Below are 23,080 nucleotides of genomic sequence, written 5' to 3'. Positions count from 1 at the left end.
TCATAACTGTCTCACAACATTTTCAAAATTTCTATGGTTTGCTGTTGGGTTATGCAAATTATGTGAGTTAATTGAGATCACCCCCCAGTGGTTTTTACCCCATCTCAGATAAGTTTTATGTTTATTGAGATATTTGTATAATTAAAAGAATGAGTAATAGTTAATAGTATCTTACTGGCATGTTTAGACAATCTACCTATAAGACTAAAACAAACAAACAACCCCCCCCCCCATATTATAGATAATAAAAAACACATATTATACAGACATACATATATTTAAAGGTATTTTATTATTTTAATTGCATTTACATTACTTTACTTTAAAAAACAAACAAAAAAACAACAACAAACAAAAACATTTGCAACGGGTTTGTAAGAGTTTTTTGTTGCATTTACATAGTTTTGTCAGGCAGGCATCACTAGAGTGTGGTTTTCTAGTGCTTCAAAATCATTTTACAAAATCATTTTGGTTCAGCTGATTCAAAGCTTCAAAAAGGTTTGTTTCTCCCATCACTAACCACATTCACCATGGCTTAGCAAATGTTCATGGGTGAAATTCAGTTGTTTCAATAGAAATCCAAGGAACTGGTAACTTTCCATCAGGATGGAAAATTTCCCAATGTGGTTTTCGAAACGGTTTCAAGTTTGTTGCATTAATTCGTCTGTTGACCAACAGAAACTGCAATTACAATTTTTGTTGAAGTTGAGGAAAAAAAAGTGATTTTATATATATATTTAAATTTAAATTACATTTCATTTGCATATTTTTGTTCAGCGCTGCTTTTCATGTCATTTTTTCGACTCTATATGCTATTTGAATAAAACATTTTTTTTTGTATTTAGTATAGATTTATATTTTCAATGTAATTTTGTCACAGTAATTGACATTTTCATTGGTTTACAGCCACATGAAACAGCCACATGTTTTAATATAACTGTATACATGAAGTATTATTCACCTAAGTAGCCTTAAAGGTGCAATGTGTAATGTTTACAACCATCTATTTACAGAAATGCAATACAATACATATAACTATGTTTTTCAGAGGTGTATAAAAACCTTTCTTAATGAACCATTATGTTTTTTGACCTTAGATTGAGCTATTTCTATCTACATACACCATGGGTCCCCTTACATGGAAGTCGCCACCATGTTTCTACAGTAGCCCTAAACAGACAAACTGCTCTACAGAGCGCGTTTTGTCACATTGTTGTTTTTGGGAATAAAACACTGACACAATGATGAACAAGTACATTAACATTCGCAAAAACATTAGTTGGTGGCAATTCGCAACCTCATCGCTAGATAGCGCTAAAAATTACACAGTGCACCTTTAATGTAATGTGGTTTATATGTATACATTTTGTTTATAGTCTTTAACTAACTAATGCAGCTTCTCCATCACATTTTGCACATAAACGTACTATGAAATGTATGGTTTATTTGAAATTTTCAACCATGTATAATGCCTCCAGACTGTATTAAGTATCACATTTATCTTTCTTTGTGTTTTTCCTCAGGTAATAACAAGTGTTCGGCAAATCATGGTGGCTGTGGCACTTCGGCTCTATGCCTTACTACGCCTGCAGGTCACATGTGTGCCTGCGCAGACGGCCAACATTTGGAGAAAGATAACATCACCTGTTCATGTAAGCGTCTATTACTCATATAAATCATTATCTAGGCATAATACAATATATGAGCAATAGTTTGAATAATATGAGCGACATAAATATTACTGGCCACTGAAAACTTGTTGCATCATGTGTGGTTAGAGCTGATGTAATTGATTGTTATTCTGGGATTTACAAGTGGTATGTGGTAGAGCAGAATATGCAGATTTTGTCCTGGCACCCGCAGGCTAGTCAATAATGGTGGCGGTTTGTGGAAAATATGACAACAGATCAGATATGTTTATGTTAAGCTGAAAATATCCATTGATTTCCATTTCCAGTGGGGGATGTAAATGTCTCTGCTCAACCTGCAGTTTGGCTGAAACTGTGTTTGTGTTTGCGTGTGGTTTGGCCTTAAATCCATTGTAAACTCATGTGGATTCAATTTACGGCATAAATGACTCCATGGCTTCCTGTTTTGCTAACTTTTTATTTTATGTGTCATTATAAGTACACAGTAGAAGTGTGTGTGTGTGTACCAATCACTTAATTAAACCCCCATGTCGTTCCAAACCTGTAAAAGCTTTGTTCATCTTTGGAACACAGTTTAAGATATTTTGGATGTAAAGCTGAAGTGACTGTCCCATAGACTGCCAAGTAAATTACACTGTCGAGGTCCAGAAAAGTATAAAAAAAACGTCATCAGAATAGTCCATCTGCCAACAGTGCTTCAACCGTAACGTTATGAAGTTACAAGAATACTTTTTGTACACAAATAAAACAAAAATAACAACTCAAGTCAACAATATGTCTCCTCGGTTTCTCCCCGCGCCACCATAGCGCCAATCTGGAGAATATCCGTTGGATGCAGGCAGTGTATGCTCTTCTGTGTCAGCCGCGCCACACAGATGCACCGTTTTCATTCAAATCAAAGCATAAATATACATAGAAAATGTATCTTTGTGTCACGGTTGACACAGAATAGCGTACGCAGTTTGCATTTAACAGATATGTGTGCCAGTGCTATTTTAGTATAATATCTATTATAGTTTTGTTAATATTTTGAATGATTACATTTTTCTGTTTTCAGTTTTCAATTCTATTTAAAGTTTTAGTCATTTGGTTCATGTGTGTTTTGTCGGATTTGAATAAAATATGTATTTGTAGTTTTTAATCACACTTTATTAATTTAAATGATTTTGGTTTTAGTTAGCAATAACCCTGGTGTGTATAGACAGAGACAGAGAGAAGAGGCTTTGTGTGCGTGTATGTGCTCTCTGTAACATCTTGTTCCTGACCTTTTCAGCCCCATCAGAGGTCACTGAGACAAAGAGCTGCGGCCCAGCGGAGTTTCAGTGCCAGAACCAGCATTGCATTCAGCTCTCGTGGAAGTGTGATGGGGATTATGACTGCTCAGATGGCAGCGATGAAGATCTACACCTCTGCTGTAGGTCTTCTCTCACTTTTGTAGTCCAACTACAAACCTACAGAAACTAAGACTTTGTCCATAATAGTAAATAATACCAATAAAAATATACCAATACTAATATTATTGTATATAATACAATAAGTATATACAATACAATATTTTATTTAAGGTTTTTATTGATGTAAATTATAGGTTTTATGTGTTCTGTAATAAAAATTAAAATAAAAATACAGTGATGGCATTAATATTTTTTTTAAAATATTGATTACAACCGTGCATTTTAATGTGTAAAATAATAATTTACGTTTATATTTATTGATTCAATAAAAAATATATATATATATTATATTATATTATATTTAGTGCTGTCAAACATAAAGTTTTTGTTTTCAAAACATATGTATCTGTACTGTGTATATTTATTATGTATATATAAGTACACCCATGCATGTATATATTTAATAAAAAATGGGTTTATATATTAAATATGTTTGTTCATAATATGAATTATATGAATATAAATATAGAGATGTAAATCATGTAAATATTTTCAAAATATATGCATGCATGTGTGTCTGTTTTATATATACATTATAAATTTACACAGAACACACACATATATTATGCAAACAAATCTTTTATTTTGTGTGCAGTTAATCGCGAATAATCGTTTGACACCACTAGCTATATTACATTATATCAAGTTGAGCACATTTGCATTGTGGGATAGAGTATGCCGCTGTATGTTAGTATGACACATTGCAAAACATTTGGACACCCAGATGCTTTCAGATAAATTTGTGTTACCAATTGACAGGCCGTTTGTTTCTTCTCAGCCAATCGCATCTGCCCAGCGGACCAATTTAAATGCCTGAGCAACCGCTGTATCCCGAAGAGATGGCTGTGTGACGGCACCGACGACTGCGGCAGCAACGAGGATGAGTCCAACCGCACCTGCTCTGGTGAGCTTCACTCTGGAGCCCTGTCCTACATGGATGGCCCTGTATATGTGCCCAGCCATCCAGAACAACCTCGCCAAGAGGCCCCACTGCTGGGAGACACGTTGCTCGCTGTAGGCTACTTGTGCTCAAAGCTAGCGCCAACGGAGAATACATTGCTTTCAAAGGAGAAGTAGTCTTACATGACCCCCCCAACACATATAATTTCCCCTCGGTACAGACACATGTCACACGTTCCCTTCGGTCAGAGCGACTGCGCAGAAATAAAACTAGGTTTGCCCACGTTATTCATCATGCACTTGGTGGGATTTACACCTGGCACACATCTGTTTCGGCCAAGTGAGCTCGAGTCCTTCATGAACGTTTCCACATCTCGCTTTGGGTCGTCGTCGTTGTGCGAATGACCGAGTCGGTCAAGTTTACACCTCCTGGTAGGATCCGGCATCTAATTTACTTTTAGATTGAACCGTATCCCGTGGTCTAAATCTCTAGAAACGTTTGTCCAAGCTGTCTCCTTCTTTGGGGGTTTTCCTGAGATCGGGATAAATGCATAATCCGAAACATCAATATCCCAGTAAAGATGCTGTGTTTATGTCACAACGTGTTGTCGGAGCTGTATCGTGGCACTTGATAAAAGGGCTGGAGACAAATTTCACACATTTCGCCAACAGGCAGCGGTCGATTTAATTTAGATAGCCTACAGACAAAGTTCCCCTTTGTGGGTAATACAATTTTCTAATCTAATCTCTAAAAGAAGAATTCAGAGAAAATCAATGACAAGAGTTTGGGAGAGTAGGAAAGGGGGAAGGAGAGTTTGTGCCAGCTTGTAATTTACAGTCATCTTATCTATCAAAGGAAATTCAAAATTTTGTGGTTTGATTGATTCCTCTGTACATACATATCATATATATTTTTTTTTTCCCATAAGAACTGCTAATTAAAATCCAACCAATTAGGTTTTTGTCATGAGAGACCTAACAATAATTTTCTAAATTTTAATAATAATAATAATAATAATAATAAAATGCTGACTTTTCTTGACTATTTACGATTTGAACTCAATTCGGTCTTCAGAGACGCCTTCATCACAAGGTCGCTTCCAAACCTGGGATCTTGAGGGAACTAATTAATCGTCTGGAAAGTGTAACGGGGAAAAAAAAGCCTAACTCCTTGTGTAATTAAGTAGCTCTGAATAACGAGACGTACAGGCTTAAAACGAGAAATAATAATAAATAAAATAAAAAGGTTTCACACCCTCTGAAGATGAATAGATCGTTAAGATCAATGCCATTGACTTTTTGGCAAGAGTCCCAAGATGACACTCAGATGGAAACGTTCTCATTAGCAGGGTTCAGAATACACCTACAGTACCAAAATCTGAAATCTCAATAACAAAATTGGTAGAAATGAGACCCAAACAAACTTCAGGCATAGCTAAACTATGACGAACTAGCTATTGTCGCCAACTGACACATCAATTATTTATATCACCACACTGTGCTCGATTCATATTTTAACCTGTTACAATTTCTGCACTGATATGCATAAAACCTGTAAACAACCAAACTTGTGGTCTGTTACTCTGTCAGAATTCAAATCTGCACCTGTTCGAGCTGTATGTTCCAGTTTGCTTGCTTTCATTCAAAGCTTCATAAAACAGCACAACCTGACCTTCAAAGTTTGTTCAAACACCTGCAATCCTTCTGCAGCAACATCGAAAGACTCTAGAAATGCAGGGAGCCTTCTATTCCTGGTTTACCCAAATATGAAAAAGGCAATTCCTCACTCTCATGTCATTCTGCACCTGCATTATATGTTTTCTTAGATTAAGCACAAAAGTAGCGTTTTTAGCGTCTTAATTCTGAGTAGACTCCACTTGACCTTTCTCCCACTATTACTGTCTTGTTTTCCCCTACACCATTTCCTTCTTCGACCGTATCTTCTAACTTGTTTATAGTGTCCTTTGTTAAATTGTGACCGAGGTTTGTCCAGTGATTCATGCCTCGAGGGTCACATACTTTATCTGAACATCCTTGATTCAAGTTCTCTCGTTGTCCCTGCAGGGCAGTTTGTCGGCCTCGTACAGCCATGAGTGAAAACAGTTATCTTTGGCCTTCAAAACACTTCACAGATCAATTTTTGTTCTTTTGTGATGCATTTTATAATGCTGTGATCAATAACTATTACAATTCAACCAAATACTCATCAGTCCTTTTAATTTTCTATGTGTTTGCTTCTGCTGTGTAGAGTTTGAAAGTTTTCTTGCAGTTTAACACACTGAGAGAAAACTTCTGAATCCTGCTGAGACGTTTTACCCGTTGGGTATATTTACCATATCCGTGTCTTCATAACATGGTTCATTTCTGTTCATAGGTGCCAGATGTTGATACAAAACACATTTTGAACACTGCACCCATTCATAAGTCCTGCAGGAAAGACACAAACTGTAATATTGGATGTCATGGGCTTAGGGGTTTATCTCTGAAAGCGATTACTCAATATCACGGCTGAGACTGGATACAGACCTGGAAAAGGTGGAAACAAATCCAGATGATTTTTCAGGCATGAAAAAAAAAAAAAAAAACTTGCCCTGGGGTCCAAAAGTATTAGATTTCATATAAAATCTTGGATTTATATTTCAGAGTTTTGTATTTTAGGGTTTCACTCTGATATACAGTTAGTAATTTACTGTATGATACACACACACACACACACACATATATATATATTAACATTTTATTAGTGCTCTGAGACATTTAAATTATTTTCTAAAATAATAGTTCATTGTTATCTTTTAAAATTCAAGTGATTTTTTTAGGGATCGTAATCATTATCATTAAAAGTTGCTAAATTTGAACAAGGAATTTAAGCTTTTTTTTTACTAGACTTTTAGGCTCTATTTTTAATGGTTTAGAAAAAAATAATCATATGTATAGGTTTTTATTCGTAGTTATGGTGATAATGTAATTTATAATGAAAAGTTTTGTATTACATGTAAATAAAGACTTCAACATTACCATGCTATATATATATATATATATATATATATATATATATATATATATATATATATATATATATATATATATATATATATATATATATATGTATATATATATGTATATATGTATGTGTGTGTGTATTTAAGGGAATTGTTCTTTTCAGCACTCTTATCTTCTAATATGGGTTTTATACAAGATACAGGAGTGAGATTGAACACATCCATTTAATATCCGTGTTTTTTTGCTTATCACAGCCCAAACCTGCCAGCCAGGCCAGTTTCCCTGTGAGAATGGACGCTGTATCCCGGAGAACTGGCGCTGTGACCGTGATGATGACTGCGGGGATCAGTCGGATGAGTCTTCATCATGTGGTGAGTCTTCCTCACGCAGAGGCTTTGAAGTTCCCCTCTCTGTATTTACATATTTTATCTTTGCTATCACAATTTTTCTGGTCTCTTTCACCATCAAGCCTCCATGTACTTCAATTAAAGGCTTTTTAAATCAATCCATAGTACAGTATTTTATCTTATTATATACTTTGAGCTTGTCCTTATTGGCTAATTGCATTGAAACATGATTCAAAACCACCCTTTATTTCTTCACTACTTGTGTTTCAGTTCTTAAGGGTTTTATCAGAACAAGATCCTGCCTTTTATGTTTATGTAATAATTGTTGAACTGAATGCATAATTCACTTTCCAAATGATTTACAGAGAAATACGTCTTCTGTTCGTGAATGACCACACTTTGTATTTTCTCAAAAGGGAAGAACAAGGTCAGACGTGCTGTTTTGACTTCAGTTTAATCTGATGGCCTGAGGCTTTTAACGAGAATAGACAAGCTATTGAGAGCCCAGACAAAACGATGGAACAGATCTGAAAGTGTTTTCTGTAGAATCCTCACACAAACAAAGAAAAAGGCCTGTTTTGTTTTCATATTTCCTCAGTTGTTGGCTCTTTGATATCTTTTGATGTTTTTGTGCATGTGGAGGTCACACACTCTGTTCCCACCAAACTGCTTTGATTTGTGCAGTGAAGGCCACCTGCTGCTGTCATGATCACATCTGAACTGTGACCCTATTGGATGGTTTTCTGCATTCTGAAGTAAAAATTATCCAATGGGTGAGCAGAGTTATAGGCTTTCTTTGTTGTGTGGCATCCAATCACTTGTTGTAGTACATGCAACATATAGCTGAATAAATAAGCTTTCCATTGATATATGGTTTAGCAGGATCAGACAACATTTAGCCGAGATACATCTATTTGAATATCTGGAATCTGAGGGTGCAAAAAAATCTAAATACTGAGAAAATTGCCTTTAAATTTGTCCAAAAGAATTCTTAGCAATTCATATTACTAATAAAAAATTAATATTTATGATATATTTATGGAAGGAAATTTACAAAATATCTTCATGGAACATGAGCTTTACTTAATATCCTAATTTGTTTTTGTTTTTTTTGGCTTTGCTAAAAAAAAAAAAAAACAAACAGCAACTTTAGTTTTGTGGTCCAGGGTCACATTTTTGTTTGTTGTATGCAATGGCTATTCAGTAGCAATTTGACGATTTCATGTAAATTGAATATTCTAAATGTAAATGAATGATTGTTTTGATCTGCCACATACAGTATTATTTTAGAGAACCTTTCTCCACTAAAAATAACCTTTGTGGAATGGAAAGATTCCATGGATGTTAAAAGTTCTTCATGGAACCATCAATGCCAATAAACTTTTATTTTTAAAAGTGCAGTTTTTATAAGAAACATATTTCTTGGTGTGAAGAACATTTTAATAATGTGAAGAACCAGTTATGAAAATATTGATGGTAAACATTCTTCAAGGAACCATTATTGTGAACAATAAACATAATCAATAATGTATAATCAATAAACATAATCAATAATTTGGTAGAAGAACCATTTTGGTTCTCCAACTAACCTTTCAGTGAACATTTCTTGAACTTTTCATTGTTGGTGTTGTAAAAAGCATTTTAATAACCTAAAGGCCCTTTCAAACTTTAAAGAAAATTTTGTCAAATGGAATTTGTCTATGGATATTGAAGATTCTTCATGGAACCATCAAAGCCTTAATAGCATACATTTGGATGCATTATTTACCAATACTTAACAAAAAAAAAAGGCTGGAACTCTGTATTTGTTGTGCTCAATAGCCAAAAAGTTAAGCATATGAGTGGCATTCTTGGATCTCATCATAAACACAAAGATAAGTCAAGGAACTAATCCTTATATATTGAAAAAAACTAAAAACTAACAATGAATACCTTTGGATGATGTTATGCTGCTTATTACCATGCTTTGAATATCTCAGCACTCCATGGCCTGCGGTAAACCCATTGTGACAGCTCGTGTCATCTGCGACAGCACCGTTCAGCTCGTGTAAATGAGAGATGAGAAATACCAGCAGATCTCCACCTCTCCTCCTCTGAGGGATGAAGTGTGCGTTTGAAGCTTTCTCCTCTGTTAGTCGTCGCATCTTATTACAGTTTAAATTTCCTCGGGTAACGTTCCAGGGATGCTTCGGTTCTCACGCACACACGGGCCGCGTATAGAGTAATTAAAGTTTATGCTTGGCTTCCTTAAATCAAAATCAATCTGGCACAGGAAAGCCGACCGTGCTCCGTCTGAGAAATGTAGAGCGTGCCCTGTTCGCCGTGAAGTCGCAGCATGTGGCGTCGCACGATTGCTCGCTCGCTCCATATCGCGACTCAGTGTCAGTTTGCCGCATACTTCCTGTCAGTAACCAGGGACCGTCTTTTTTTCTTATGCATGCTTAATTTTGAAAGGTGGTGCGACGCCACAAAGACGCCACCGTCAGTTTATTTGGAAAGACGCGTGAGGCAGGTTAGCACTTCTGTCTCTTGAGAGATAGAAACAGACTGAAAATTTTAGCAGAAACAAACTCCTCGTTTGTTGTTCTTGGCGGTGAAAAGTTGTTAGTCAAAGGCGTAATCTAAGCTTTTATTATTCTGTTCACATTTTCTTCCGGCATGGGCCCAACGTTGACTTGTGAAGTTGGAAGCGGGTGTCCTTTGCCAAGTAACGTTACTGCATTGAGATTGTTGTTGTTTTTGTGTCCTCCTTAGATTTCCCAACTTGTGAGCCGCTGACCCAGTTTGGCTGTACTAATGGGAAATGCATCAGTGTGAAATGGCACTGTGATTCCGGTGAGCTAAAGTGAAAGAAAATCTGAATGGACTTTTTTTTATTATTTTTATTTTTATTTTTTATGTATTCTTTTATCAGGATAATAATACTTAGATAATAATAAGGTGATAATAATTAGATGAAACAATTATTGTTTTTATTATTTTTATTTTTTTTGTTACACATTTTATGTTGCCCTTCTTCTGAAAAAAAAAAAGTTAAATATTATTTTAACTATATTACTGGTAAAAGAAAAGAAAATAATCCAATGTTGATCCCATGTTGTGTTTTTCCTGCTTATTTTCACACCCTTTCTTCAATATATCCTTCCTTCTTTCCTTCTTTCCTCGCTTTCTTCCACCCCTTCTTCTTTTAATTTAATATTCCCTCTTTCATTGCTCCTTTCATTTATCTTCATACTCTTCTTCCTTCATTGATATATTTCCTTTCATCTATCCTTCTTACATTCTTTCCTTCTATTGTTCCTTCCATTTTTCCTTCTTTCCTTTCTTCTATGTAAACTTACTTCTTTCCTTCCTTTATTGATTCCTTTTATCCATCCGTCCTTCCATTCTTCTTTTCTTAATGCCTTTCTCCTTTTCAATCTATTATTCTTTCTTTATTTCCTTCATTTATCCATCCATCCATCCCCACTCTCTCTCTCTCTGTCTCTAGAGGATGACTGTGGGGACAGCAGTGATGAGGTGGGCTGCGTTCGCGCCTGTTCGGTGGCTCAGTTTCAGTGCACTAGCGGGAAGTGCATCCCTGAGCACTGGATGTGTGACGGGGACAATGACTGCGGTGACCTCAGCGACGAGAACACCACCTGCTCTAGGACAGGTGCTCATGATCACACAAAACACAAACACACAGAAGCATTGACCTAAAACAGACGTCTACCACCTTCAAAATGTCAACATTGGTAACCACAAAACTTTTTAACTTCTAAGACTCTTTCCCTCCGTCAGCGCTCTCCAACATTAACGACTGCAGCGAGAAAGAGTTCCACTGCCGTGGCGATGGAAACTGCATTCCTGAAATATGGCGCTGCGACGGAGACAAAGACTGCGAGGACGGTAGCGATGAATTCGCCTGTGAGGGAGCCAAGAGAATGTGCGACCCCAAGGCAAAGTTCACCTGCAAGGTCTCAGGTAGAAAGCCACATCTATTACATAATCGCATAATTACATTACATAATCAAGTTTCACACTTTGGAAAATTCTCTATAATGTCATCTCTGGGTAAAGAGGGTCATACAGTATATATGATCATTTATCGATTGATTGTGGCCTGGAGTGGCATGATGAATCAGCACTCATTCAAGTTATATTGCATTACCATTATTCGGCTGAAAATGGGACTGTGATGTGAAAAGATGCTTCCAGATGGCCATTGATTATTGCTTTGCTTCCCTACTGAATTAATCATGTTTAAGATGCATCGTTTTGTTCTGATTGAGGCAGACCAGGAATATTTTATTACCCTTGTGAATCGGACTCAGGTAGAATTTGATTTGTGTTTGTGGGTAAGTGTGTGTGTGTGTCTGTGTGTGAATTGATCTGTGATGCTGAACTTCAAAAGTTAAGGGTTGGAAAGTGGAGCATTTGCCACTTTAAAAAGGCTTGAGGCTGTTTAATGATAGGAACTTTTGAGGAAAAAAAAGACCTATTTCAATCTGTGACGTAATGTACAGTACTAGGGATGTCAGTCATGTCAATATTACATAATATTACGTTTAATTAAACAAATTAATGGCAGCTAAACTGAATATTTGCCCCAATTAAGATAATTAAAAGACATTGCATTGTGTCCGTCTGAAAACATCTTAAACCTGCCTTGACAGGTTACCTAGTCTTAGATGGTCAGACATGTCTATTTAAATAACTAAATTAATAGCTATTAATCAAATTTAAAGGGATATCCGATAGATAAAAAAAAAAAAAAAAAAAAAAAAATACTGTACATTCCTGCTGGAAAAATAAAAATTATATTATTGTACCCAAGAAATCAACTGACAACATCTTAAACCAGCCTAAACTGGTTTCTTGTTCATAGCTGGTCTCTCAGGCCTAAATAATGAACCAAATAAATGGAAATTAATGTAATGTATGTGTATATTTGCTTTAAAAGAATTTCCAAATGAAGCTAAATAAGAGACATTGCATTATTTCACTCAGTAAAAAAGCTGAAAACATCTTAAATCAGCCTTAACTGGTTACCTGGTCATATATGGCCTCTCAGGCATGTTTAATTAACAAAATTAATAAAATAATAATAATAATAATAATTTTAAACAATTATTTTTTTTAATTTATTATTTTACCCAAGAAACCTGCTGAAAACATCCGTCCAGCCTAAACTTGTTTTCTGTTTTAGATGGTCTCTCAAGGCTTGTCTGTTAGCTGGTTTTAGAGAGGTTTTGTGCTCTTATTTTCCTGGATGACCAGCTAGCTGTCTAGCTAAACACCAAATTGACTTAGCTAGAAGATTAGCTAAAAAAGCTATAGACTATAGGCCCCTCAGAAAATATCCTGTGTGAACACCCTCTCATTTCGTGTTGCTTGCTTTCGCTCAGTAACCTGTAGCAACTTGTTAGCATGTTTACATTAGCAATTTAAAGCACGTACCAGTTTCACATTTAAGGTGTCACAGTATGTAATTTATGCTGTGGAACAAAACGTTAATGTCACGAACCTAATTTTATTCTTAAATCTAAAGCCGCGTTTGCAAAGCCATTAGAAATCCCTGAGGGGAGCTGTTAGCGAAAATGCTAATTCACTTGCAGGTTGTAGAGCTACAAACTGAACAGCTAGAAACTATAGAACGACCGTCAAAATGATTTAGTGCCTTGGACCTTTCATAAACATGGAAGAGATTTTGATATGAGCCTTTTTAATAGCATCTAGCCTGAATTCAGGTAGACCTAGCTCAACAAAGTTTCTGGAAAACCCAAAGTAAAGTGAATTAAAATCTGATTAAGCAAAGTCTCAGTGAAGGTCTAATGAACATGAAGACACTATTTGGTCTTGGAAGATACAGAAAAGTAATTTATGTACTCATCGCCCTGTTTCACCTTCTTAAAGAACTTGTCTGGAGAGATAATGAGGGAACCGCTAATGACTTGTCTCACATGCTCAAAAAAATATATCGAAACACCTTAGGTTACTCAGTACACCAGTACAAACAAATGATAATTCTGTATGAAAATGTACAGAGAAAGTCATGTCTCGCATTGAACTGTAGCAGTCTAGTGAGAAAAATGTCTGGATACCATTCAATTTCATAACTTGAAATGAAAATTCTGTCATCATTTACTCACTCTCATGTTGTTCCAAACCTGTATGAGTTGCTATCTTGTGTTGAACATAAAAGAAGTTTACACATACACATATTTTAATGTGTAATAAAATAAGATATTTTGGTAATCAAACAGTTGCTGGTTGCCATTGAGTTCCATAGTAGGAAGAAATAATAAAAATACTATGGAAGTCAATGGCGACCACCAACTGACACCAAATAACAGAATTTTCATTTAGGGTTTTTTTCCCTTTAAACTTCAAAACCGTCTGTTTCTCAAATACTTTTGCTAACAGTAGCTTTTTCAACATTGCTTTTCCCCCCTTAAACTTTTTAGAAATATTTAGATTTTTCAACGTAAAAAAAAATAATAAAGATAAAAACAATGATTATGTACCTCATTATCGGTTATGATACGCCGAACAGCAAAGTCCAAAAAGCACTCTGAACCCATATGTAGCCCTATGGGAAATTATATGCAATATCTTGAATGTGTTTAAAGAAAAAGTGTGCAAAAAGCAGTTAGCTTTGTATAGAAACGCCACAGAGAATTAATATGTAAAAAAAAAAGAAAGAAAAAAAGTCCTTTGAAACGCATTTGTTTTGTTCCGCACTGTAGGGAAATGCATTAGTAAGGACTGGGTGTGCGATGGAGACATCGACTGCGAGGACCAATCGGATGAGGAGGGGTGTGAAGTATCCGTCTGTAGGCCTCCGAAGTTCCCCTGCGGCAATGACACGTCTGTGTGCCTCCCGCCAGAGCGAATCTGTAACGGCTGGAGGGACTGTGCCGACCATTCTGACGAGGGACCATACTGTGGTGAGTCATGGGATGGGGGTTGTTAGTTAAGCTGACCTGCCAATGACACGAATGGTTATATAAGGATTAATGTGACGTACACGCATTCATAAATCAACATCCTCGTCGTAACGGCATTTCTGTCAGATTTTCAGGTTAGGTTAAGGGGTTGACATATGGGTGTCTGTCTGTCTGTCTGTCTTTTTTTTCCCTTTTTATAAATGCCTGTTTCTTCCACATAGTAAATATGTAAACACTTACACTTTTTAAGAAAAATCGAATAATTCATTCATTTATTAATAACTAATAATTTTTTGTTTAAATTAATATGATTTACAAATGGTTACATTTGAAAAATAAAATCACATTATGGGATGTAAACTTACCTGTTTATAAAAGTCCAAATTATGAAATGTAAAATTGCAATTAGGCTTCCATAAATATCTAAATATACTTTAAAAATACAATAAATAAATAAATAAATTTGACTCCAAAACAACAAAAATCATACTAATAAAAAAATTGTAAGATATCAAAATAGTTTTTTTTTTTTTTTTTTTTTTTTATCATGTAGGAACAAAAAAAAAAAAAAAAACTAAATAAACCTTACTTTTGGATTAAATCATTGAAAGAAAGAAAGGGAAATGATACAAGCATTATAATCCATGCATTCTATTGTTATGCAAGATAATAATAGTAATAACTACTACTACTATACTACTACTAATAATAATTATTATTATTATTTTGCTTCTCGTTAATTTATCCTATTCATCTCAATGCTAAGATCATTTTATGGGATAAAAATAATCATATTTACATTACATTTATTTAAACATATGCTATAATGCATTGCAGTATTATAATAATATTTGTATTATGTTGTAGTATTTTGCTTCTCAAGTAAGTTTGTCTCGTTTATCTCAACTAGAAAACGGGACAAAAATACCCAAACTTTTAGTGTTTTTCTCCCAGTTGGGGTTTCGTTTTTATTCAATTTGATTCAGTTTTCTTTCAAAAACTAATTTTTAGATAAATGTTATTCTTTAAAAATACACTTAAATAAATCTAACTCTTAGTTCAGAATGTACATATTTGAGTGCGATAGCATTATACAAATTCCCAAATAATGTCTTTATATCCTGCTTTATTCATTATTTTAATGTGAAATAAATGAATTTGTTCCTCTTTTTTATGTGATACGTGTAGTGTGTTTGTGTGTGTGTTCACACAGTAATTCTGATGATGTGTGTGGCTCTTGGGGTATTTGAGGATTCTAGTGAGTGTGTATTAAGGTTCATTTAGGAAAGCTTTAGAGAGAGATCTCTTCCCTCAGGTGAGATGAGGTAGTGCTGGAATATCAGCTTAGAGCCAATTACATCTATCGGCCCCTCCACACACACACACACACACACACAATTTCCCCCTCCAGACTGATTAATGCTGGAGAGCACACTGAAAACTGGCCTCTGAGGATATGTGAGAGAAGAGAAACAGACTCTGGATGTCTTTTTTTCTGTTAGTAATGACTGAAGAGACTTATGTATATATATGATCCGCCGTCTACTTGTGAATCGCCTTATTCTAGGTACAAAATATGAATCAAATATGAGGAGTGACGCAACAAATTCAATATCTCTCATACTCCCCAGTCATATGACATTTAGTTGAAATATCATCAGATATCGGTTCCGTCTGTCAGAGAGGAGATTTGACTGTGAATTTATTTCCTCCTTTCGAGGCAAAATAATTAGGTTTTTGTTCAGACAGGCAGCAAAAATCCAGCTCAATTCCGTTTAATTGTTTGTAGCACAACCCACATGGAATCTGATTTTGACAAACCTCATCCAAACCGAATCGATATGTGGTTTGAAATCAGATTACGATCCGATGTGTTTCAGATCAGACCAGGGTTTGTTTTCGCCGTTCGGGACGTGACTGCAGTGACGTGCGCTAAAGCTAGGATGTTATACAGTCACACAAGCATTTTCAGCTGAATTCCCTCTTTTATACACACGTGCCGTTCTCTTTGTAATGAATAGTGAATGAGCAAAGGAGCTAGCCATTTTGAACCCAGCATGTGCCAAATGTCCTCTTTTTACAATGGCAGCTTCTTTTGTATGTCTCTTACCTTAAGTCATCACAATGGCGACCATGCCAGATGCCAGATTTCGAGTACACTATTTACAAAAATGGAGAATATTTGAACTTTTAATGGTTATTTTTTCCTTTTCCCCCAATATATTTAACATCACATTTCAGTAAAATGCCTCTATTAATAAAAGGGCCAATCAAACCCCCATTAACTTTAAGCACACTCTCAATGTGCGGCTGAAATATCTTGAACATGGCAATGAAAGTTGGGCTGAACCCAAATCCTGCTAGCCACTGGCAGAGATGAATGCACTCGCCCTGGTCACGATAAACACAAAACCGTCGAAACCCAGTGGTCTAGAAACATTCCACAACATTTCTGAGTTAGATAAATATTGTTTAAAACAGACCTGGCCTGCACAATTATGGGACTAATCTTGATGAATGGGGCTCCAGATCACGTACCCAGCTCTGTAGAGTGAATCTTGTAGAGAAATAGGTCATCATTTATTTATTTTTTGTTCTTTGTTAGTATGAAACTCAAACGCTCCAAACAGATTGTCATTGCTTAGCTGGTTCTTCACTTTATATATCTATATAACTATCAACAGCTCTTTCCTGATCTCACTGGGCCCTGCAAGGTTTTGCCCCGCGGCTGCTTTTCTCAGTGCTACAGAAGAGTTGCGAATTGACCTGCTGGCCTTTGGCCTGAAGCGCTCTTGGCTTTTGGGATCCAAACATCTTCTGTCTTCTCGGTGCTATGGATTGTGAATTACAGTTTGTATTTAATGCAACCTTATGAGATCTGACACACAGCTGGATGCTCACCGAATCTGTCCAGTGTTGGGGAAAGTTACTTTTAAAAGTAATGCATTAATATATTTTAATTCTGATTTCTCTCAAAATGAGGACAGGAGAGCTGCCAGTTAATAAATGGGAAAACAAAGTAACTCCGATATATTATGTCTATCTATCTATCTAAAAGGTAAAATCATACCTTTAGACAGTCAAGGAGGTTTTGTTGTTGTAGTTTTGTTTTTTGGTGAATATTTTCTCTACTGTGTATTAGTGGCTTCACTCAGACCTCACAACCTCAGACCTTTCCCTCATCAATGATCCATGTCTGTTTCCCACCTCTCTTCTGCGTGTGCTTTGTTGTTTTCAATTTGAGTGTCGAGCACATTTTTATTCACTCCACAACTCCACCAACATGACTGCCTTGAGGTTTATGGATACATTATCCTCTGTCAGTGCTAGACACTTCAGTTAAACCTTGAAACCCCTTGCTGTTCAAGGTGGTGTTACCTTGAATCCCTCAGTGGTCTCTTCATTTTTGGGGGGAAATCAAACCAATGTATTCCTTATAGTTGTTGCATAATTAGTTGGGATTGATATTTTAACAGAAAATGTTTTAATGGTCACCTTTCTGTGTCTCAGTAGTTATTCAGAACTTGATGTTTAATGTTCTTTGGAGCTTGTTTTCCATTCAAGTGCAGTCATATTGTACTCAGAGGATTAACAAAGCCATTTGCAGCAAGTGCATGCTTTATCATCACTGTTAGAATATTGTGCTTATTACCCAAGTGGCTAGCTGCTATATTCTACTAGTTGACAACTTTAGCTAATACTTAACCACGTTAATCCATTAAGCATCTTACCATGGGACCACTTCAATGGCGTACCGTCACATTATATCGTCCAAACCAGTCTTTAGCCATAAATCATTGTAAAGTGATGATAAGGGTGTAAGAGGCTTGTTTTAGTGCCTCTGAGCTTTTGCCAGTAGAAAAACTAAGAAGAACAGATATAATGGAAAAGCAGTCCTGTAGTACACTGGGAAGAAGAAGTTTTTCTACCTTATAGTAATATGTGCCCTTAAGGTACAACTATGAACTTTCAGAAGCAAATAAGGTACAAAGATGTATTTTTAAAGGTATTTCCCCAGTGAAAATCTGGTGTGCCTCTAATATTAAAACCTTGGAGTAAAAGTATGTACCCTTAAGGTAGAAATATGCAGTGTTTAAGGTAAAATAAGGTACAGATATTTCCCTATAAGGGTACTGCCATAGTGACAAGCTGTTGTACTCCTGTAGAGTGCATACTAGTAAGGCCTCCGTTCATCTTTAGAACAGAAACTAAGATATTTTTGATGAAATCCAAAAGCTTTCTGATGCTCCATAGACAGCAACTCAGCTGCCTCGTTCAAAGCCCAAAGGTAATATAAGGACATTTGTGTCAGCAGCACCACAAGCATACACCTCTCATCAAGAAAAAGGAAAGTAAATGACATATGGCCAAGTATGGTGTCCCATACTTGGAATAAGCGCACTGCATTTAACCCATCCAAGTGCACAAGTCAAGCCAAGTCATCTTTACTTATATAGCACTTTTAACAAGACATAATGAATCTTTTAGGGTTAAATATGGTGTTCCTGCTGCCCTGATGGCAAGCTGTTGAGCCCCAAAAGATGCATATTAATACACTGGAGTATTAATAAATACCTTTAAGGTAGCACTATGAATTGTTTCAAAGAAAATCAGATACAAAGATATCTCTTTAAAGGTACTTTTACAGTGATAAACTGTTGTTTCCCTAAAGGTATAACTTTTGAGCTTTTGTCTGAGAGTGCAAACAGGCCTGCATTCTCTTAGGCCTGCATTTGTGCGAAACTGTGGAGCGAAATAAGATCTCATCGAGTCAGTCCGCTTGCTTCAAATTGCTCTAGCTGACCGAGAAGTGTATAGCCTGGAGGACCAAACGGGAAGCACCAGATTTGTTCTTGTTTGTTCTTTTTCTGCGATTTCCTTCACCCCTCAAAGCATTTACGGCTCCCTGCTGTTTCGGCCGCATGTCTTTTGAGGAATTCCATCAGTTCTTGCCTCCTCAGTGTCCGGACCCTGCTATTTTCTTCTGAAGTGAAAGTTTGTTCCATTCCTTCTGACAGTAACCCACTTCGCCTGCTTTTTCTCTCCATCTCAGATGAGTGTTCGGTGAGGAAGGGCGGCTGCAGTCATGAGTGCTCTGTAGCGCCGGGTAAAGGGGTTGTGTGTTCCTGTCCGACGGGGTTCCAGCTGGGTTCGGACAGCAGGACATGCGAGGTCCTGGATTACTGTAGCAAGCACTTACGCTGCAGCCAAGTGTGTGAACAGCACAAGAATACTGTGAAATGCTCCTGCTATCCAGGCTGGAGTCTAGGACCTGATGGAGACAGCTGTTACAGTACAGGTAAACAGTGGCTTGTTGATTCTTGGTTGACCTTTGGTTAACGATCTGAATTTTTCACTCGAAAATTGAAGGTTCAATCCCAAATAGGGTTAAAACCAGATTAGAGTCCAAACTGCAAGGCAATTAACCTCAGGGGAACCAAATGACCCTGAATTTCTATGCTGTAAATAACACTGATAAATGGCTGCAAGATGACAAGGAAGTTATTTTAGAGCACTTTCAGAGAGAGGATTGTGCAGTCAGTTTCAAGGTGTAAAATATGTTAATGCAGGTGTAATATGTTAATTCATTTCAGCGGCTTGACCTTACAGAGAGTAAGTTGGGACATATCAGAGAGTTCAGACTCCAGCGCACTTGATGGGAGTGGAGAGGAAGATGTGCAAAGAGCACTAAGTAACGTGTTTTAATAAAAAGAAAAACATGCTTTTACTGAAACACACAGCTCAGTTTTCAGAGCTGTCAAAATGCTTTTTTTTTTTTTTTTTTTCTGAAACGGTCAGCTATAATTCATATTGCAGTCCACAAATGGTTTTTTCTCCATTCTCAGACTTGTAGAGATGCCAGCCACATTGTACCACATAACATTTTTGGTTTATTCATAGCTTGGAATGGGCTAACAATTAATTCTATAATTATTATTATTATTATTAAGTGGTATTTTAATGCTTTTATTAATAATTTTCAGATTTCCCGCCTTTTTAAAATGTTACTTTATCAATTCAAAATTTAATCTATTTAATTTGCTTAATTTTACTCAAAGCAATATAATTTAATTTGTATTGTACTAAATCTATCTATATTTAGCTTTTACATTTGGTGATTTAGCATACAAATGAAAAAAAAAAAAAATCTAATTTAATTTAATTTAATTGCAATTTTTTTTGTAAAACCAAACCCAAAAATACACACACAAATTATTTTTTTATTGTGATTTGATTGGACCAACTTGTCATCATTAAACTTCCTTTAGCATTTGCATTAAGAGTCCTGCTGCATGCATTCTTGTTCTCTTTATCTATTGGTTTCTGTCTTTTTGCAGATCCTTTTGAGGCGTTCATCATTTTTTCCATCAGACACGAAATTCGCCGAATCAACCTGCATAGAGGCGACTACAGCCTGTTAGTCCCCGGGCTCAGGAACACCATTGCTTTGGATTTCCATTTCAGCCAGAGTCTGCTGTATTGGACCGATGTTGTAGAGGACAAAATTTACCGTGGGAAGCTGTCAGAGGGCGGTGGTATGATTAAATGTTTTTTACATAGTTTATGACAATATTAATAATTATGACCTTATTGTATCATACAGGCTATAATATGATTCAGTGGTAGTTTACCTATCCATCCATTTATACATAGATTATAAATAGATAAAGATGTAGACATAGATATATAGATGCAGATAATAGATATAGATATATATTTAGATTTTAAGTAACTTAAAATAAATTTTTACAATTCTGAAATGAATTAGTTTATTTTATATATTATGATCTTATTTTGTATTTATTTTTCATTAATAATTACTAATTAAGGGGTGGGTAATGTCCCTTTATTTTAATAAAATAGTTTTAAAAAATCAAATTAATTGGCACATACATGTTATGTAAATGTTGCATTACATTCATATCAACGATCAAAGTGCAGATATTGCTATTTTCTAAATTATTAGCTGGGAAACGTTTTGTTCCATGTCTCATGAATCATGATTCTTATTGTTCAGCATATTCTGAAGGTTTTATTTTAGCTCTGTTTTACACTTTAAAAGCAAAGTCAGTCTACCAACTGTTAATAACTCAGCTTTGAAATGTGTGAGAAGAAATCTGCACTCAGATCACTTTGGAACAGATGCATAGATATTGAGAAAGACTGAGAGAAAAAACGTACTGTAGGAACCACTTTTTCTTGAGGGCTAGGCAAATGTCTCTTTTCACACACTTCATAGCATACCAAATTACACTCGCCAAATTCAAGTAATCTTGAGCTTGACTGACCAACTAACAACCTCTAAACTATTTATTTCCATTAGAATAACCTAGTTTGTTGTCCCGGCAGGTGTATCATCAATCGAGGTTGTTGTCCAGCATGGCCTAGCTACTCCAGAAGGCCTTGCTGTTGATTGGATAGCGGGAAATCTCTACTGGATCGACAGCAACCTGGACCAAATTGAAGTGGCCAAACTGAATGGCGAATTACGAACCACCCTCATCGCGGGGGGTATGGAACACCCTCGGGCCATCGCCGTGGACCCCGGCCAGGGGTGCGTTCTTCTCTCCAGTTGAAGAAAATAACAGCAAAGCACCCGTTTTCCAATTACTTCATAGCTTTAATGAACAACTTCAGTGATTGATAGCTCCATTTGGTGGTTTGGGAATCGTAATGAAACCCATCTAATCACCCATAAAGCAGTTTTTAAATGATTTCCAGAAGGGATATTACTATGAAATTGGGCCATTACCCATTCTTACCTGTTTTGTAGTAGCGCTAATGCCTTTAATGAGGATGTGGTTTGCAAGTAACCCTCGTTTGAAAGTCGTTTAAGGAGGATTTTTATATCGGGTTTTGTCATCAACAGTGCCTTGTTCTGGACCGACTGGGATGCCACGTTTCCTCGCATCGAAGGCGCTTCCATGAGCGGGAAACGGCGACATGTGGTTTTCAAGGACATGGACTCTGGTGCTTGGCCCAATGGATTGACTTTGGACCACATGGAGAGCAGGATAGTATGGACGGACGCCCGGTAAGAAGCACGCAAGCACTCTTCTGTTGGGTTTTTGACGTTTTTCACAAGACAAGACTGTTAGGGAATGTTTTGAATGGAAACTAGAGGGAGTAATTGGGAATAAGCTCAGTCAGTGGTAACAAATTCCAGTGCTCATTTATTTTTTTTATGATTGATGTGTTTTTTTTTTTTTTTTTTTTTTTTTTGTACCAGTTCAATTTCGAGATCTAGCTCTGCTGGCGACTAAATGACAGGCCTACAGAGATATGCTATTACTATTGATTATAATTTTGCTCATCAAGTATTTTTTTATTTTATTTTACAAAGCAGAAGTGTAGCAATACTGCTGTCTTGACACATTCATAAACTCTCATCTTGCATTTCTCACAGAGCTAGTTCAATTCCTCTTGTGCCCGGTGGCTCCAAATGTGGCCAAATTAATATTCAGATAATGAGATTCTTGGACTTAATGAAGAATCTGATCAATTCTCGGCTTTCGATTGCCTCATTTTTGTCTCTGCTATATTCAGATCACACAATCTCTCTTTCTCTCTTGGTCTGTGAACAGAATTTCTTTCTTCAGTCTCTTTTTCTCTGAACAGTATCTTGGCATTAAAACATCAGTAAACACTTAACTACTTCTCATAGACTGTTTTGGCTCTTTTAGACTGAATACTCTCATTTATTTTACATGTATTTTATTTTACACTGTCTTTGTAAAAAAAAAAAGAAAAAAGAAAAAGATTTGAAAAAAGATTTGAAGTCAACAACTGAGCTG

At 36.1% G+C, this 23,080-nt stretch overlaps 1 protein-coding gene across 1 annotated transcript in view; it reads left to right on the top strand.

Moving 5' to 3' along the window:
- LOC127988090 (low-density lipoprotein receptor-related protein 1B-like) overlaps nucleotides 1–23,080 on the top strand; it is a 249,172-nt gene that overhangs the window by 84,501 nt on the left and 141,591 nt on the right. The window contains exons 15-26 of the mRNA XM_052590619.1: nucleotides 1,524–1,652; nucleotides 2,923–3,063; nucleotides 3,882–4,007; nucleotides 7,261–7,377; nucleotides 10,108–10,188; nucleotides 10,844–11,008; nucleotides 11,137–11,319; nucleotides 14,085–14,285; nucleotides 19,339–19,584; nucleotides 20,624–20,821; nucleotides 21,636–21,840; nucleotides 22,156–22,320. Coding sequence (XP_052446579.1) covers nucleotides 1,524–1,652; nucleotides 2,923–3,063; nucleotides 3,882–4,007; nucleotides 7,261–7,377; nucleotides 10,108–10,188; nucleotides 10,844–11,008; nucleotides 11,137–11,319; nucleotides 14,085–14,285; nucleotides 19,339–19,584; nucleotides 20,624–20,821; nucleotides 21,636–21,840; nucleotides 22,156–22,320 — 1,957 coding nt within the window. The remainder of the gene's footprint in view (nucleotides 1–1,523; nucleotides 1,653–2,922; nucleotides 3,064–3,881; nucleotides 4,008–7,260; nucleotides 7,378–10,107; nucleotides 10,189–10,843; nucleotides 11,009–11,136; nucleotides 11,320–14,084; nucleotides 14,286–19,338; nucleotides 19,585–20,623; nucleotides 20,822–21,635; nucleotides 21,841–22,155; nucleotides 22,321–23,080) is intronic.

Source organism: Carassius gibelio, chromosome B22, assembly GCF_023724105.1.
Source record: "Carassius gibelio isolate Cgi1373 ecotype wild population from Czech Republic chromosome B22, carGib1.2-hapl.c, whole genome shotgun sequence".
Taxonomy (NCBI): domain Eukaryota; kingdom Metazoa; phylum Chordata; class Actinopteri; order Cypriniformes; family Cyprinidae; genus Carassius; species Carassius gibelio.
This window is presented reverse-complemented; position numbering and strand designations above follow the sequence as displayed.